The 17009-nt window shown below is 37.5% G+C and overlaps 1 protein-coding gene across 1 annotated transcript in view; it reads left to right on the top strand.

The window, feature by feature from the left end:
- SLC5A8 (solute carrier family 5 member 8) overlaps window positions 1–17009 on the top strand; it is a 67758-nt gene that overhangs the window by 10750 nt on the left and 39999 nt on the right. The window contains exons 4-6 of the mRNA XM_068971323.1: window positions 9130–9197; window positions 10422–10576; window positions 16649–16789. Of these exons, the coding sequence (XP_068827424.1) occupies window positions 9130–9197; window positions 10422–10576; window positions 16649–16789 (364 nt within the window). The remainder of the gene's footprint in view (window positions 1–9129; window positions 9198–10421; window positions 10577–16648; window positions 16790–17009) is intronic.

The following is a 17009-nucleotide window of genomic DNA, read 5'->3' as shown; positions in this document are numbered from 1 at the left end:
AAAAAGAGGTCTGTGTGATTTGAAATATTAGATTGCTCCTGGTGACCAAAGGACAGATGGCTATAGTAGCCTTATAAATAAATATGTGACAATTTTATGGATCAACAAGTTACTCTCTAGATTTGGGAAGATAATAGCTGTGAAACTGGGATTGTTTATTGAGGCAAAGAAGTGAATTAGTCATACCCTCAAAAGGCTTCAGGGAAACTACATACTTTAAATTCTTATCAGTTAGAAGCAAATTTATCTCTGAAACTTCCTTCTAAAATGGACAAGTGGAGTCTGTGATGGGAAGAATGTGATGCAGTTCCTCAAATTAATATAAAATGGAAAACCTCAAAGAAAACAAGAAAAGAAGGGAAAACTCCTTCTAACTGCAGATTCTAATTTCTTGATTTCATGATACATAGATAATAGTTGTCATCTGTATTTATAAAGCACAGCAATATCATTGCAAAGATGATATCCATTATATAATGTGATTGAATTCTGAATGTCTGGCATGTTTCTTGTAAATATTACCAACATCGTGAATGAATCACTTCATATGTAAAGAGCTGAGCTATAAACTTCATAAGTTACCTATTGGAGTTAAGTATAACTGAAATGTTGGCTTTAGAGTTTTAAAGTGCAGTTCTGGGAATAAGAAAGCCCTACTTTCAGTGCTTCAAGGACTGTTCTTATCAGTTTATTGAGCCACTCCCTGGAAGTAAATTAGGATTCGAGGCATTGCATTTTGACCTCTTTAATATCAGCCATGTATTTTACCATGGGCTTCCCACGTGGCCCAGTGGGTAAAGAATCGCCTGCAATGCCGAAGACACAGGAGATGCCAGTTCAATCCCTGGATCAGGAAGATCCCTTGGAGGAGGGCATGGCAACCCACTCCAGTATTCTTGCCTGGAGAATCCCACGGATAGAGGAGCCTGATGGGCTATAGTCTGTAGGGTCACAGAGCTGGACCTGACTAAAGCAACTGAGCATACATGTATTTTACTGTAACAAAGCAGTAAACACAGACACAGAGAGAGTACTTGGTATGCAACAGATGCTCCGTAGAAACATTTTTAGCTGAATTGGAACTTAACGTTCTCTACGTGCAATCTTTTTAATCTTTTTTTTTTAATCACAGAAAACTTCAATCATATGCTAAAATAGAATAGTGTACTGAACGCTAACATACCATTAACTCTACACTAATAATTATCGACTCTTGATTTATTTCACTCCGTATTTCCATCACTAGTTTATTTTGCTGAAAATCTGAGATATTTTATCATTTCATCTGAATTCCATATGTCTTTTACATACTTTTTTTCATTGAGGTATAATTGACATATAACATTATATTAGTTGCAGGCTTACTGTAATGATTCAGTATTTGTATATTACAATGATCACCACAATAGGTCTAGTTAACATACATCATCATGGTGGTGGTGGTTTTGTTGCTAAGTCGTGTCCAACACTTTTGCAACCCCTTGGACTGTAGCCTGCCAGGCAACACTCTCCAGTATTCTTGCCTGGGAATTCCCATGGGCAGAGGGCTGCCATTTCTTTCTCTAGGGAGTCTTCCTGACCCAGAGATCAAACCCAGGTGTCCTGCATTGGCAGGCAGATTCTTTACCGCTGAGCCACCAGGGAAGCCCTGTTAAATGCAATACATGAATTGGATATAATGTGCAAATATCCACAATTCCTAAATGTGGGAGGGTGGATTTTAAGGGACGTTATAGGATTGTAATTGCTTCCCTGGTGGCTCAGATGGCAAAGGATCCACCTGCAATGTGTACTCTTCAGAATAAAGACTGAGTTTGGTATAGAGGCACCTGTAAAAGATCCAAGGTAATGAAACAAAGGACACTGAACAGATTAATGGTTCAACCCTTCATAATTATGAGATTAATGCTTCCTTTTCAGATACTAAGCTCACCAAGTTACCTTTTGAACAGACTTTGGCTTCCCACATTGACATGCTAATCAATAGGAAATTATGTGATCATGAACTAACAATTACAACAAGTCTGCTTATGACTCCTATTCCTCATTGTATATTAGTAAACTTTAATGCTGTTTTATAGCAATGCTTATAGTTTACCAGTCAGCATGACTTTATCCCCTATAACCCATTCATCTTTGCATTTCTAAATCTACAAAGTGAAAAGCCAAATTCTGGGAATGTAAAGATAGCATTAAGGTATAGATACACCTGGCCAAGCAGCATCTGTCTCTCTCTCTTTTTAAAATATTCAAATACCATTAACGCATAGGATTGAGATTCAAGAAGGATTTTTTAAAATTCATGGCAGTTGTTGTTCTTCAGTAGCTAAATCATGTTCAGTTCTTTGCAACCCTATGGACTGCAATACACCAGGCTTCCCTGTCCTTCACTTTTTCCTGGAGTTTGCTCAAACTCATGGCCATTGAGTCAGTAATGCTACTTAACCATCGCATCCTCTGCTACCCTTCTCTTCTCCTTCTGCCCACAGTCTTTCCCAGCATCAGGGTCTTTCCCAATCATTTCTTCATATCAGGTGGCTAAGGTACTGGAGCTTCAGCTTCAGCATCAGTCCTTCCAATAAATATTCAGGGCTGATTTCCTTTAGAGCTTGCGTCACATATTCAATTATCTTTCCATTAACTTTATAAGGACCAAGTAAGTTATTTGGCTCTTCAAACTTGTTTTTTGTTTTTGTTTTTAGGAAAAAGCCTTTGACTAAATAGCTTTTATAGAATCAAGTTTTTCTCTAGGCCTGTGGAGAAAATTGTCTAAAATAAAATGACATTTCTAGCCTATAGTTTGAAGGACTGTGCTTACAAAAGAAACAAAATCATATCCAGTGACATGTTAGAGAATTTACATTCAGATATCCTGGATTTAAAAGGAGCATTGAAAAAGTGATAGCAGGTAGAAACATAGCTATCAGCAAATAAAGAAATTTTTATTTAACAGTGAACACTGCTTCTGTGATAAAAGCATGAGGTAGAATAAAATTATGTAAAATATCATTACCCTTCAGATTTTCAGCTAATTTTTTATAAATGTCTAGAAAATGCATATAGTGTTAGAGATGATTTGAGATGAACAGGAAGAATTAGAAGAGAATTTTGAAAAGCTACCCTGGAGGTTATTTGGTTGATTTATTATTATCATATTTATTCCTAAAGGCCCAGTCATGATAATAGGAACTAGATTCCTACATATACAAAAGCAAAATGATCGAGAAAAAACCTACAATTCCACTTAGTTAAATATTATGACAATAGCATGAGGTCTAAATATATGTAGAAGAAAATACACATCATTATGTTAACAGTGACCACATCTGAGCAGTCAATTTTCTGATGCCTCTTTCCTCACATTGAATGTAAAATTACTTTTTGGGATATGCACTGCTCATAGTTATGAAATCTTTTTCTTATGATGAGAGCTTTTAAGATTTACTTTCTTAGCAACATTTAAAATATGCAAGACAGTATTATTAACCATGCTGTACACTGCAGTCTCATGGTTTATATATTCTGTAACTGACAGTTTGTACCAAGGTGTGTTTTTAAAATACAATTGTAACTTCCATCGTTTCTAAAATGTTAACACTAATTGCTTGCTGCTGCTGCTAAGTCGCTTCAGTCGTGTCCAGCTCTGTGCGACCCCATAGATGGCAGCCCACCAGGCTCCCCTGTCCCTGGGGTTCTCTAGGCAAGAATACTGGAGTGGGTTGCCATTTCCTTCTCCAATGCATGAAAGTGAAAAGTGAAAGTGAAGTCGCTCAGTTGTGTCCGACTCTTAGTGACCCCACGGACTGCATCCTACCAGGCTCCTCCATCCATGGGATTTTCCAGGCAAGAGTACTGGAGTGGGGTGCCTATCATCAATAATGCTCAGTGATAAAGAATTCACCTGCTAATGCAGGAGACGCAGATTCGATCCCTGGGTCGGGAAGATTCCTCTGGAGAAAGAAATGACAACCCATTCCAGTATTATTGCCTGGGAAATGCTATGGACAGAGAAGCCTCATAGGCTACAGTCCACAGGGGTGCAAAAGAGTTGGACATGTCTTAATGACTAAAAAACAACAATCGCCAATATGAGGTCAGTGCTCAGAGATCCCTGATGTTTTCTCAGTGTTTATTAGAATCAGGATTCAGATAAGTTTATATATCTGTAATTAGTTCAGTTGTTTCTTAAGGTTTTCTTTCTTGCTTTTTAAAATTGAAAGCCATATTTTATTGTGACATGGTGTATATACAATAAAATGAGCAGAACCTAAACACACAGTTGATTGACTTTTGACAATTTTGTGTACTTGTGACAACCATTTAACTCAAGATGTAGAATATTTTTATCTTCATTTCCCAGAAATTTTTTGTGTTTCTTTCTAATGAGTTCCCCTCTCTATTCCAAGCAGCGAGCTTCTATTACCATAAATTACTTTCTATGTTCTTAGATTTTGTATAAGTGGAATCATATTGTGACTTTTTTGTATCTGGTTTCTTTTGCTCAATAAAATGTTTTTGAGGTATTCTTTCATGTTGGTACATGTATCAGTAATTCATTCCTTTTTATTGCTAGTATTTTATCATATGCATCTACCAAAATCTGTTTATTCATTCTCTTGTTGATGGATTTTGGGTTGTTCCAGTTTTAGGCTATTTTGAATGAAAGCTGCTAAGAACATTCTTGTACAGGTTTGATGAAAGCTGCTAAGAACATTCTTGTACAGGTTTTGCTTTTTGACATGTTTTCATTTTTAATGGATGAATACCTGGAAGCAGTATAAAGTTAAATATACACCTGTTCTGACCCACATGTTCAAACCCACAGGGTAGTCACATGTACAGAATTTAAGAGAAACTACCAAATAGCTTTTCTAAGTTGTTGTATCATTCTACATGTCCACCCTACAACCTATAAGAGTTTCAGTGATTCCATGTCCTTGCCAACATTTTGTATTTGTCTTTTTAATTATAGCCATTCTAGTTGTACCATCTATTATCTTACTGTGATTTTATTTTGTATTTTCTTAATAACTGTTGAAGTTGAGCTTACTGGCTCATAGAATAACAAAATCAATGGAAAAAAGACAAATAACCTAACGAAAAGTGGGCAAAAGACTTGACCTGTCATTTACATGGTCTATCTATCCATTACTTGGCCTATTTATCTGTTTACCCAGGCCTTTTAAAATTTCTCTCAGTAATGTCTTTTCATCATTTGCAAGTATGGAAAAATACAATTGCCTTCTATATGTTGATCTTCTATCCTGAGAACTTGCTAAACATACTTACTAATTCAAGTAGACTTTTGGAAAATTCTTTGTGGTTTTCATGATGTTTCTGAATAGAAACAAAGAACATAATCAATCTGGTTTCAGTATTGACCATCTGGTGATGTCCATGTGTAGAGTCTTCTCTTGTGTTGTTGGAAGAGGGTGTTTGCTATGACCAGTGCATTCCCTTGGCTAAACTCTGTTAGCCTTTGACCTGCTTTGTTTTGTACTTCAAGGCCAAATTTGCCTGTTACTTCAGGTATCTCTTCGCTCCCTACTTTTGCATTCCAGTCCCATATAATGAAAAGGACATCTTTTTTTGGGTGTTAACTCTAGAAGGTCTTGTAGGTTTTCGTAGAACTGTTCAACTTCAGTTTCTTCAGCATTACCGGTCAGGACACAGGCTTGGATTACTGTGATATTGAATGGTTTGCCTTGGAAACAAACAGATCATTCTGTCGTTTTGGGGATTACATCCAAATACTGCATTTTGGACTCTTTTGCTGACTATGATGGCTACTCCATTTCTTCTAAGGGATTCTTGCCCACAGTAGAGAAACAATGGAAACAGTTAGAGACTTTTTTGGGCTCCAGAATCACTACAGATGGTGACTGCAGCCATGAAATTAAAACACGCTTGCTCCTTGGATGAAAAACTCTGACAAAAATAGACAGCATATTAAAAAGCAGAGACATTACTTTGCCAACAAAGGTCTGTCTAGTCAAAGCTATGGTTTTCCAGTAGTCATGTATGGATGTGAGAGTTGGACTGTGAAGAAGGCTGAGTGCCAAAGAATTGATGCTTTTGAACTGTGATGTTGAAGAAGACTCTTGAGAGTCCCTTGGACTGCAAGGAGATCCAACCAGTCCATCCTAAAGGAAATCAGTCCTGAATGTTCATTGGAGGACTGATGCAAAAGCTGAAACTCCAATAGTTTGGCCACCTGATGTGAAGAACCGACTCATAGGAAAAGACCCTGATGCTGGGAAGACTGAAGGTGGGAGCAGAAGGAGATAACAGAGGATGAGACTGTTGGATGGCATCACTGATGTGATGGACATGAGTTTGAGTAGGCTCTGGGAGTTGATGATGGACAGGGAGGCCTGGTGCGCTGCAGTCCATGGGGTCACAAAGAGTAAGACTGAGAGACTGAATCCTGACTGATGAACAGAAACAGTTGTACTACTTTGTTCTCTGTCTGTATGCCTTTTACTTCTCTGTCTTCATTCACTGTTAATGTAGAAAATTATATTGATTTTTCAAATGTTAAACCAATTTTCCTTCTTGGGATAACATTTACTTGGTCATAATATATTAACCTTTTAATATATTGATGAATTTGATTTGCCAGTATTTTGTAAAGGATTTTTGCAGCTTATGAGGAGTATTGACATGAAATTTACTTTTCCTTAAATGTCTTCGTCAGGGTTTTTGTATTAATTATACTGACTTTGTATGGTTCAGAAAGTGTTTCTTCTTCTGTTTTCTGAAAGAGGTATAAGACTGTTTATTTATTTCTTAAATGCTTGAAAAAATTCACAATGAGGGCATCTGAGCCTGATACTTATTTTTGTAGAAAAGTTTTAGTTTATGGATACAGTTTCTGTAATAAATATAGTCATTTGGATTTTCTAGTTTTTATTCAGTCAGTTTTAGTTAACTGTCTTTTTTAGGACTTTAATTCATTTTATCTAATTTGCCAAATCATTGGCATAAAGTTGTTTAAAATATCCTTTTGTTATCCTTTTAATGTTTATAGAATTTATAGTGATGTCCCTTCTAATTGTTCCTAATATTGATATATTTTTTGTCCTTTTTTCCTTGATGTATCTTGCTAGTCTTTTATTGGTATTTTAAATTTTTTCTAAGAACTAGTTTCTGGCTTTGTTGATTTTATGTATTTGCTTTCTATTTCATTAATTATGATTACTGTTTCTTCTACTTAACTTTTGGCTTAAATTTTTTAGCTTTTTAAGGTAGAAACTTAGACCATTGATTTTAAATCTTTCTTATTTTCTAAAATAATATTTAAAGCTATAAATTCTATTGTAAGTACTGCTTCATTTGCATTCCCCAGGTTTTGATACCATGTGTTTTTTTTAATCATTCAGTTCAAGCTATTTTCCAATTTCTCTTATGATTTCTTTTACCCACAGGTTATTTAGAAGTGTGTTACATAATTTTCAAATATTTGGTGATTTTCAAACATACCTTTTTGTTATTGGTTTCTAAATTAATGCTGGTTTGGTCAGAGAACTACTATGATTTTAATTCTTTGAAATGTATTAAGATTTGTCTTACAGCCCAGGATATGGTCTCTGTTCCTGGACATTCCATATATTTTTGTACAGAATGTTCATTGTGTTGGGGACAGTGTTCTATAAATGTCAAAATTTCAGCTCGTTAATTTTCCAGGCTCTTGGCTTTATTGATTGCATTAGCATGGGGTCATTTAATGTTCCCTAGTCCTCTGTATTAGTTGTGAAGTATATCTAGAAGCATTCTCAGACTTTATTTCAACTTTTTGGAGACTATTTCGTAATGCAGTTTTCAACTCTTTTGAGTAAATGCCAAAGGACACAATTGCTGAATTATATTACAAGAATATGTTTAGTTTTGTAGGAATCCACCAAACTGCCTTCTGAAATGGCTCTTGCCATTTTGCATTCTTACCTGCAATGCATGAAAGACATATGTTGCTCCATGTCCTTGCCAGCATGTGATGTCAATGTTCCAAATTCTGACTATTCTATCAAGTGTATAGTAGTATCTCATTGTTTTAATTTGCATTTCTTGATGACATACGATGTGGAGCATCTTTTCATATGCTTATTTGTCATCTATATATGTTTTGTGAGGTATATGTTAAGGTCTTGGTATGGTTTAGAATCAGTTTTGTTTTTTTCTTTTACTGTTGAGTTTTAAGCATTTTGTATGATACGGGGAACAATCCCTTATCAGATATCTTTTGTAAAATTTTCTTTCAAATCTGTGGGCATAGAGTTGTTATCTTTCCATTAAAAAATATAATCTGACCCACTGCTTCTTTTTTTAAAATTTGAGTGAATTAATTAATGACACATTAATAGCTGCAGCTTATTACTGCAAAAAGTTGAAGTCTGAGAATGCTTCTAGATCTCATTCACAAGAAGTACAGAGGACCATGGAACATTAAATGACCCCATGGTGATGGAATCAGTAATGACACTTCAGTAGTTGCAGCATGTGGGCTCTGTAGTTATAGCTCCCAGGCTCTAGAGCACAGACTCAGCAGCTGTGACACATGGGCTTAGTTGCCCCAAGGCATGTGGGATCTTCCTGGATCAGGGATCAAACCCATGTCTCCTGCACTGGCGGACAGATTCTTATCTACTGAGCCACCAGGGAAGTTTTGCCCCTCTACTTCTTAAATAAATGGTAACAAATGATATAAGCTTTTCTCTTTCTTGGTCCCATTTTAGTAACATGGACAGCTTGTCTTTCAAGGACTGGTAGAAAAATGTGTTTATTTGAGCCATGACAACAAATATTCTAAGATGGCATTCAGTTTAGATAACCACTTCCCGATATCAAGCAGTTTCTCACCTTAATTATAATATCAGTGCTTTTTCATGTATTTGATTTAGCCAACGTTGGATCCTGTATAGTGTCTGAGGATAGACGCCAGGTCTATTTAACTCATCAAATAAATTTTGAACTCTATTTGTTTTGGTACATTTTTTGAGATTTGGGTCTAGTTTAGGGTAAGAGGGTATAGAGGTAGGTGCCCAATAAGTGATATAGCCTCCTGCTGATGATATTTTGAGAAGTACTGGTATATATTTCACAGTCAAACATGCGTTTTCTTTTCTTCTACAGTCACGGGATTTGATCTGTGGGGTGTAGTAGTGGCTACTGGTGTGGTCTGCACATTCTACTGCACTATGGTATGTCAAGAACCTTATTTCTCCTTTTACCCTATACACTTGCTTTGCAAAATTAAAAGTTTCAATCAATGCATGCTGCAGTCTGAGTTGTTTATATTTCCTTCCCCAAATAACTTATTTTTTATAAGGAATATTCAGTCCAGGGTAAAATTTGATCCTTTGTAAAACATTGATTGTAACTGATATTTTTTTCTTCATTTGAACCATGCAGTGGTCCCCAGTATCGTTTCATAATTTGCTCGTGTTTTCGTCATGTTATTATAGCTATGCTCACACTATTCCCTAGCTTAGTAACCTGAGATAATTTCCCATTGCCTTTAGGCAGGTGTGACAGTCAAAATATATAAGAACCAGTATGGCATGGGCACTGATATTATCACTGATGCTAATCCTTAGCAGTGGTGCAAGTCTTGTGCAACCTGTGATACTCTAAGTCTTAATACTTTGGTTGCTCGATGATGTAGAAGACAAGGTCTACAAAGAGGGACTCAGTCAGGTTCTGGAGGGGTACCCTTGGGCAGTGACTAGTACAAAACAATTTTATTTTTTCACTAACTGGTATGTCCTTCTTTGTGCTAATCCACTTGCCAATACAGAAGATGTAGGAGAGGTGGGTTTGATCCCTTGGGATGGGATGATCCACTGGAGTAGGAAATGGCAACCCACTCCAGTATTCTTGCGTGGCAGATCCTGTGGATGGGGGAGCCTGGTGGGCGACAGTCCAGGGGATCACAAAGAATTGGATCCCCTCAGAGCATACATGCATGCCTTCTTTGTGCATACTGTTTGACTATCAGTCCTGCCTATAGGATAAAATCTATGATACTGCAATTTGACTCCAAGTTTTCTTCCTAACAATATCCCCACACCACTCCACTTTGCTCCAAAATATATATCTGGACACACTAAGCATGCCATGTAGTTTGAATTCTAGGAGCCTAGCAGGCTACAGTCCACAGGGTTACAAAGAATCAGACATGACTGAGTGACTAAGCACAGGCTTTTTGCCCATGCTGTTTTCTCTGCTGGGAGGACCTTTCATTTTGGATTCCGTTTATATTTGAAAGTTTGATCTAAGTACTACCTTCCTGACTATCTCCCTTGGGTGCACTTCCTGGCCAAGATTTGTGTTTTCCTTATCTTTGACCAGAAGAGTGTATAAGCATGTAAGTGCTTAATAATGTCTGGTAGAAGCATTAATCCTAATGTACTTTTTCCTCAAAGGGTGGTCTTAAAGCAGTTATTTGGACGGATGTTTTTCAAGTTGGAATCATGGTGGCTGGCTTTACATCTGTGATTATAAAGGCTGCATTGATTCAAGGTGGAATCAGCACTATTATAAATGATGCCTCCAATGGAGGAAGATTAAACTTCTGGAAGTAAGTTGCTTTTTGGTTAAGTATTTACTTCTTGGTTAATAGAACGTTCCTTTTTTTTTTTTCTGTAAAAAGTCTCTTCACTGAAATAATAAATTTACATTAGAAAACAAACTAACCATTAAGGTCATGGTACAAAAATTTGAAGCTGGCATATAAATGTGTAAGGAGTTTTCACTTTAAGGGTGGAAGCAGTCAGGTGGTATTTAGTTACTCAGTGCTGAGGATGGTGCTTCCTCTCAAGAAGGGATTTATAGCAAAAAAGTATTTTCTTCCAGAAATTAAAATCTGAGATAGGTTGAAAGGTAGGGGTAGGGAGAGAAGGGAAGATATAGTGGAGAGGTAAGGAAAGGAAACCTTTTAAGAGAAAGCACTGAAAAATAGTGATTCCATTTTGACAGTTCTTTGTTTCAAGCAGCCTAGACAATTCCTCTTTTAATATGGCCCTGGAAATATATAGTATATTATTATTATATGTGTATTTTATATGTGAATATTATTTAATGTACATTATATAATATTAAATCTTATTTCTAGAATATTGACTAGAGAAGTTATGGCCAATGCCTCAGGTATCAGCATTACATAAGATAATGTCTTCAACAACTATTCAACTTTCTTAAAGAAGGCTAATGGAGAAACTAGATATTTCATCACAAATATATCACACAATTTAAAAGACTATTTAAAACACTTTATCTTTTGGATTGATAGTGTCTTCCTTATACATTATGTTCAATGTGCAGGGGGGCTCATTTTGACATGAACCAGCTAGTTTTCTTTTTAAGCAGCCCTCGCCCAAGGTAAGGAGCAGCGGCTGTCTTTGCTGGAGCAGCCGTGAAGAGATACCCCACGCCAAGGAAAGAGAAACCCAAATAAGATGGTAGGTGTTGCAAGAGGGCATCAGAGGGCAGACACACTGAAACAATACTCACAGGAAACTAGTCAATCTAATCACACTAGGACCACACCCTTGTCTAACTCAATGGAACCAAGCCATGCCTGCGGGGCAACCCAAGATGGGCGGATCATGGTGGAGAGGTCTGACAGAATGTGGTCCACTGGAGAAGGGAATGGCAAGCCACTTCAGTATTCTTGCCTTGAGAACCCCATGAACAGTATGAAAAGGCAAAATGATAGGATACCAAAAGAGGAACTCCCCAGGTCATTAGGTGCCCAATATGCTACTGGAGATCAGTGGAGAAATAACTCCAGAAAGAATGAAGGGATGGAGCCAAAGCAAAAACAATACCCAGCTGTGGATGTGACTGGTGATAGAAGCAAGATCCAATGCTGTAAAAAGCAATATTGCATAGGAACCTGGAATGTCAGGTCCATGAATTAAGGCAAATTGGAAGTGGTCAAACAAGAGATGGCAAGGGTGAATGTCGACATTCTAGGAATCAGCGAACTAAAATGGACTGGAATGGGTGAATTTAACTCAGATGACCATTATATCTTCTACTGCGGGTAGGAATCCCTCAGAAGAAATGGAGTAGCCATCATAGTCAACAAAAGAGTCTGAAATGCAGTACTTGGATGCAGTCTCAAAAATGATAGAACGATCTCTATTCGTCTCCAAGGCAAACCATTCAATATCACAGTTATCCAAGTCTATGCCCCAACCAGTAACACTGAAGAAACTGAAGTTGAACGGTTTTATGGAGACCTATAAGACCTTTTAGAACTAACACCCGAAAAAAGATGTCCTTTTCATTATAGGGGACTGGAATGCAAAAGTAGGAAGTCAAGAAACACCTGGAGTAACAGGCAAATTTGGCCTTGGAGTACAGAATGAAGCAGAGCAAAGACTAATAGAGTTTTGCCAAGAAAATGCACTGGTCATAGCAAACACCCTCTTCCAACAACACAAGAGAAGACTCTACACATGGACATCACCAGATGGTCAACACCAAAATCAGATTGATTATATTCTTTGCAGCCAAAGATGGAGAAGCTCTATACAGTTAACAAAAACAAGACCAGAAGCTGACTGTGGCTCAGATCATGAACTCCTTATTACCAAATTCAGACTCAAATTGAAGAAAGTAGGGAAAACCACTAGACCATTCAAGTATGACCTAAACCAAATCCCTTATGATTATACAGTGAAAGTGAGAAATAGATTTAAGGGCCTAGATCTGATAGCAGAGTGCGTGATGAACTATGGAATGAGGTTCGTGACATTGTACAGGAGACAGGGATCAAGACCACCCCCATGGAAAAGAAATGCAAAAAAGCAAAATGGCTGTCTGGGGAGGCCTTACAAATAGCTGTGAAAAGAAGACAGGCAAAAAGCAAAGGAGAAAAGGAAAGATATAAGCATCTGAATGCAGAGTTCCAAAGAATAGCAAGGAGAGATAAGAAAGCCTTCCTCAGTGATCAATGCAAAGAAATAAGAGGAAAACAACAGAATGGGAAAGACTAGAGATCTCTTCAAGAAAATTACAGATACCGAGGGAACATTTCATGCAAAGATGGGCTCGATAAAGGACAGAAATTGTATGGACCTAACAGAAGCAGAAGATATTAAGAAGAGGTGGCAAGAATATATGGAAGAACTGTACAAAAAAGATCTTCATGACCCAGATAATCATGATGATGTGATCACTAATCTAGAGCCAGACATCTTGGAATGTGAAGTCAAGTGGGCCTTAGAAAGCATCACTATGAACAAAGCTAGTGGAGGTGATGGAATTCCAGTTGAGCTGTTTCAAATCCTGAAAGATGATGCTGTGAAAGTGCTACACTCAGTATGCCAGCAAATTTGGAAATCTCAGCAGTGGCCACAGGACTGGAAAAGGTCAGTTTTCATTCCAATTCCAAAGAAAGGCAATGCCAAAGAATATTCAAACTACTGCACAATTGCACTCATCTCACATGCTAGTAAAGTAACGCTCAAAATTCTGCAAGCCAGGCTTCAGCAATACGTGAACTGTGAACTCCCTGATGTTCAAGCTGGTTTTAGAAAAGGCAGAGGAAGCAGAGATCAAATTGTGAACATCCGCTGGATCATGGAAAAAGCAAGAGAGTTCCAGAAAAACATCTATTTCTGCATTATTGACTATGCCAAAGCCTTTGACTGTGTGGATCACAATAAACTGTGGAAAATTCTGAAAGAGATGGGAAGACCAGACCACCTGACCTGCCTCTTGAGAAATCTGCATGCAGGTCAGGAAGCAACACTTAGAACTGGACATGGAACAACAGACTGGTTCCAAATAGGAAAAGGAGTACGTCAAGGCTGTATATTGTCACCCTGCTTATTTAACTTCTATGCAGAGTACATCATGAGAAATGCCGGGCTGGAAGAAACACAAGCTGGAATCAAGATTGCCGGGAGAAATATCAATAACCTCAGATATGCAGATGACACCACCGTTATGGCAGAAAGTGAAGAGGAGCTAAAAAGCCTCTGAGGAGAGTGCAAAAGTTGGCTTAAAGCTCAACATTCAGAAAATGAAGATCATGGCATCTGGTCCCATCACCTCATAGGAAATAGATGGGGAAACAGTGGAAACAGTGTCAGACTTTATTTTTTGGGGCTCCAAAATCACTGCAGATGGTGATTGCAGCCATGCAATCAAAAGACGCTTACTCCTTGGAAGAGAAGTTATGACCAACCTAGATAGTATATTCAAAAGCAGAGACATTACTTTGCTGACTAAAGTCCGTCTAGTCAAGGCTATGGTTTTTCCAGTGGTCATGTATGGATGTGAGAGTTGGACTGTGAAGAAGGCTGAGCACTGAAGAATTGATGCATTTGAACTGTGGTGTTGGAGAAGACTCTTGAGAGTCCCTTGGACTGCAAGGAGATCCAACCAGTCCATTCTGAAGGAGATCAACCCTGGGATTTCTTTGGAAGGAATGATGCTAAAGCTGAAGCTCCAGTACTTTGGCCACCTCATGCGAAGAGTTGACTCATTGGAAAAGACTCTGATGCTGGGAGGGATTGAGGGCAGGAGGAGAAGGGGACGACAGAGAATGAGATGGCTGGATGGCATCATGGACTCGATGGACGTGAGTCTGAGTGAACTCCGGGAGTTGGTGATGGACAGGGAGGCCTGGCGTGGTGCGATTCATGGGGTCGCAAAGAGTCGGTCACGACTGAGCAACTGAACTGAACTGAACTGAAGTGAGCCCTGGTATGAGATAAGCAAGCTGAAATCACTGGCAAGAGTAAAGAAAATCACTTTACACTTGGTGGCTCTCTTCTGGTTATCTGAAGGAAGGTGTTAGTTTTTGAGAATAAAGTTAGGAATTGGACAGGTTCAATGTCTTAATTTGCAAGAATGAGTTACAGTGAATCAAATCCAACTGTTCTCAATATTTTTAAGGAAAATAGAGCCTCTAGTTGGGCTAGCTTAGGCTTGATTCCATCCATTAGCTAGGACAGAGTAGAACATTTTAATTGACCATCATTTAGACTATTTAATGGAGAGATGTTTATTTTCCCAAGGCAAATCTAGGTTGCTGTTACTAGAAGTGTTAATTTCTCAGTCATGTCCAACTCCTTGTGACTCCATGCACTGTAGCTCACCAGTCTCCTGTGTCCGTGGGATTCTCCAGGCAAAAATACTGGAGTAGGTAGAAGAGTGGGGAATAGATACCAAGAGGCAGAAACAACCAGTGGCCACTCGGTAAACCTGGATTACTTCCAAATCTCTTCCTAGTCAGCTAGGTTGAGGGGAAAGCGTATGGAGTCAATCAATTTTTCTGCAAAATAACTGTCAGTTTATACAAAGGGTAAACACATTGCTGCATTGAAATAATAACTTATAACCAGTAAGAGATTCCAAAAAGTAAAAGATTAGATATTTTTATGACCCTTACAATGTTTCCAACAATCAAGGAATAATGAAAAGCCTTATTGTATACCCCTTGTTATTAAAATATATTTTGAGAATATGATGGTGGGCAATAAATCTGCTCTGGGTAGGATAAACGAAGAGAAGGATTTTGTATTGATATTTTCCATATGGTCTATAGTTGGCATATGTATTCTGTATTGCAAAAACCAAAAACCCACTAAAATGGGTGTTTTAAATCTTGTCTTACTTTCGTCCAGTAACTCACAGAACCCTTTAGCTCTTGACGTTTATTAGCTAGTATAGTAGCCACTTTCTTTATGGGAGAAAGGGCCAACACCCTTGAAACTCTTAGCTTTTGATATTAACTATTAGAGAATGGAATAGAGGCTCTCATCTTTCCATTAGAATGCTGAAAACACATAAAATTGTAGCACTTTACCCAAATGATCTCAAATATAAACTTTGAAGTGAAATTGCAGAATTTCAGAAATGCAGAATGTTTCCATTAAAGCTAATTTTGCAGAAAATTTTCAAGCTTATATTGTGTATCAGAGATGAACAGGCTTATTCCTTCCAAGATGATACAGTAAGAAGAATTAAAAGATGTATCGAATGTGGAAGTTGAGATTTCTTTGTAGTCGTGTTTTGTTTAAGTGCCGTAATGTGACTTTCAACTGTGAGTATGTAGTTTGTGCAGACAACATTTTAAGAACATGATTATAATGACATGGTAGTTTTAAACATGAAAACCTTTAAACTGCATTAATTGAATTCTTCAGCTTGAATATAAAGTAGAACTGGGACTATAAATGTTCCGGGAGAGGAATTACACACATGAAATGTGTCAATATTATGTTTATTTCAGTACCATATCTGTTGCTCTAGTGTACCTAGGAATTGCTTGCTCTCTCTTTCTTCAGCTTCGTGCTCTTCTCTGATTACAACATGGCAGACTTGTTTAAATAATTCCCTGTGGCCATGAGAGAACAGTTTCTATAAATGTTCACAACGATTGAAACAGTCGTTTTGCCTCCAGTCCTATCCAGAATTTCCAAATCTCTGAAAGTATTGATTTTTTTATTTCACTGAACTTAAGTTAGAAATATTTCTACCTTTTATATTACTTAATCTGTACATATTTGTGTGTATATATATTTGTTTATATTTATGTAAGTATACATAGCTTGCTTCCAAAACACTCTAGAAAGATTTCTGTAATAGTTTACTGAGAGTTCAAATTTGTTTTCTGTTTGTTTTCTTTTAGCTTTAATCCTAACCCTTTGCAAAGACACACATTCTGGACGATTATTATAGGAGGGACCTTCACGTGGACCAGCATCTATGGTGTGAACCAATCCCAAGTGCAGAGATATATTTCCTGTAAAAGCAGGTTCCAGGCAAAATTGTAAGCCAAACTATGGTATATGAATCATGAATAACTATCAACTGTCTTTGTGGATGCTCAGAAGTCAAGCTTTGCTGGAGTTTGTCTTTTGTATCATGAAATTCTAAGAGATAAATGATATACTTACAAAAGGATCACATAGAACAAAGTGGTACTGTATGTTTTGAATCAGATACTTTAAAATATTTATATCAAGGACCTCTGTTTCTTTTGTCTGCCT

The sequence above is a fragment of the Capricornis sumatraensis genome, chromosome 4 (assembly GCF_032405125.1).
Source record: "Capricornis sumatraensis isolate serow.1 chromosome 4, serow.2, whole genome shotgun sequence".
Classification (NCBI taxonomy): Eukaryota; Metazoa; Chordata; class Mammalia; order Artiodactyla; family Bovidae; genus Capricornis; species Capricornis sumatraensis.
This window is presented reverse-complemented; position numbering and strand designations above follow the sequence as displayed.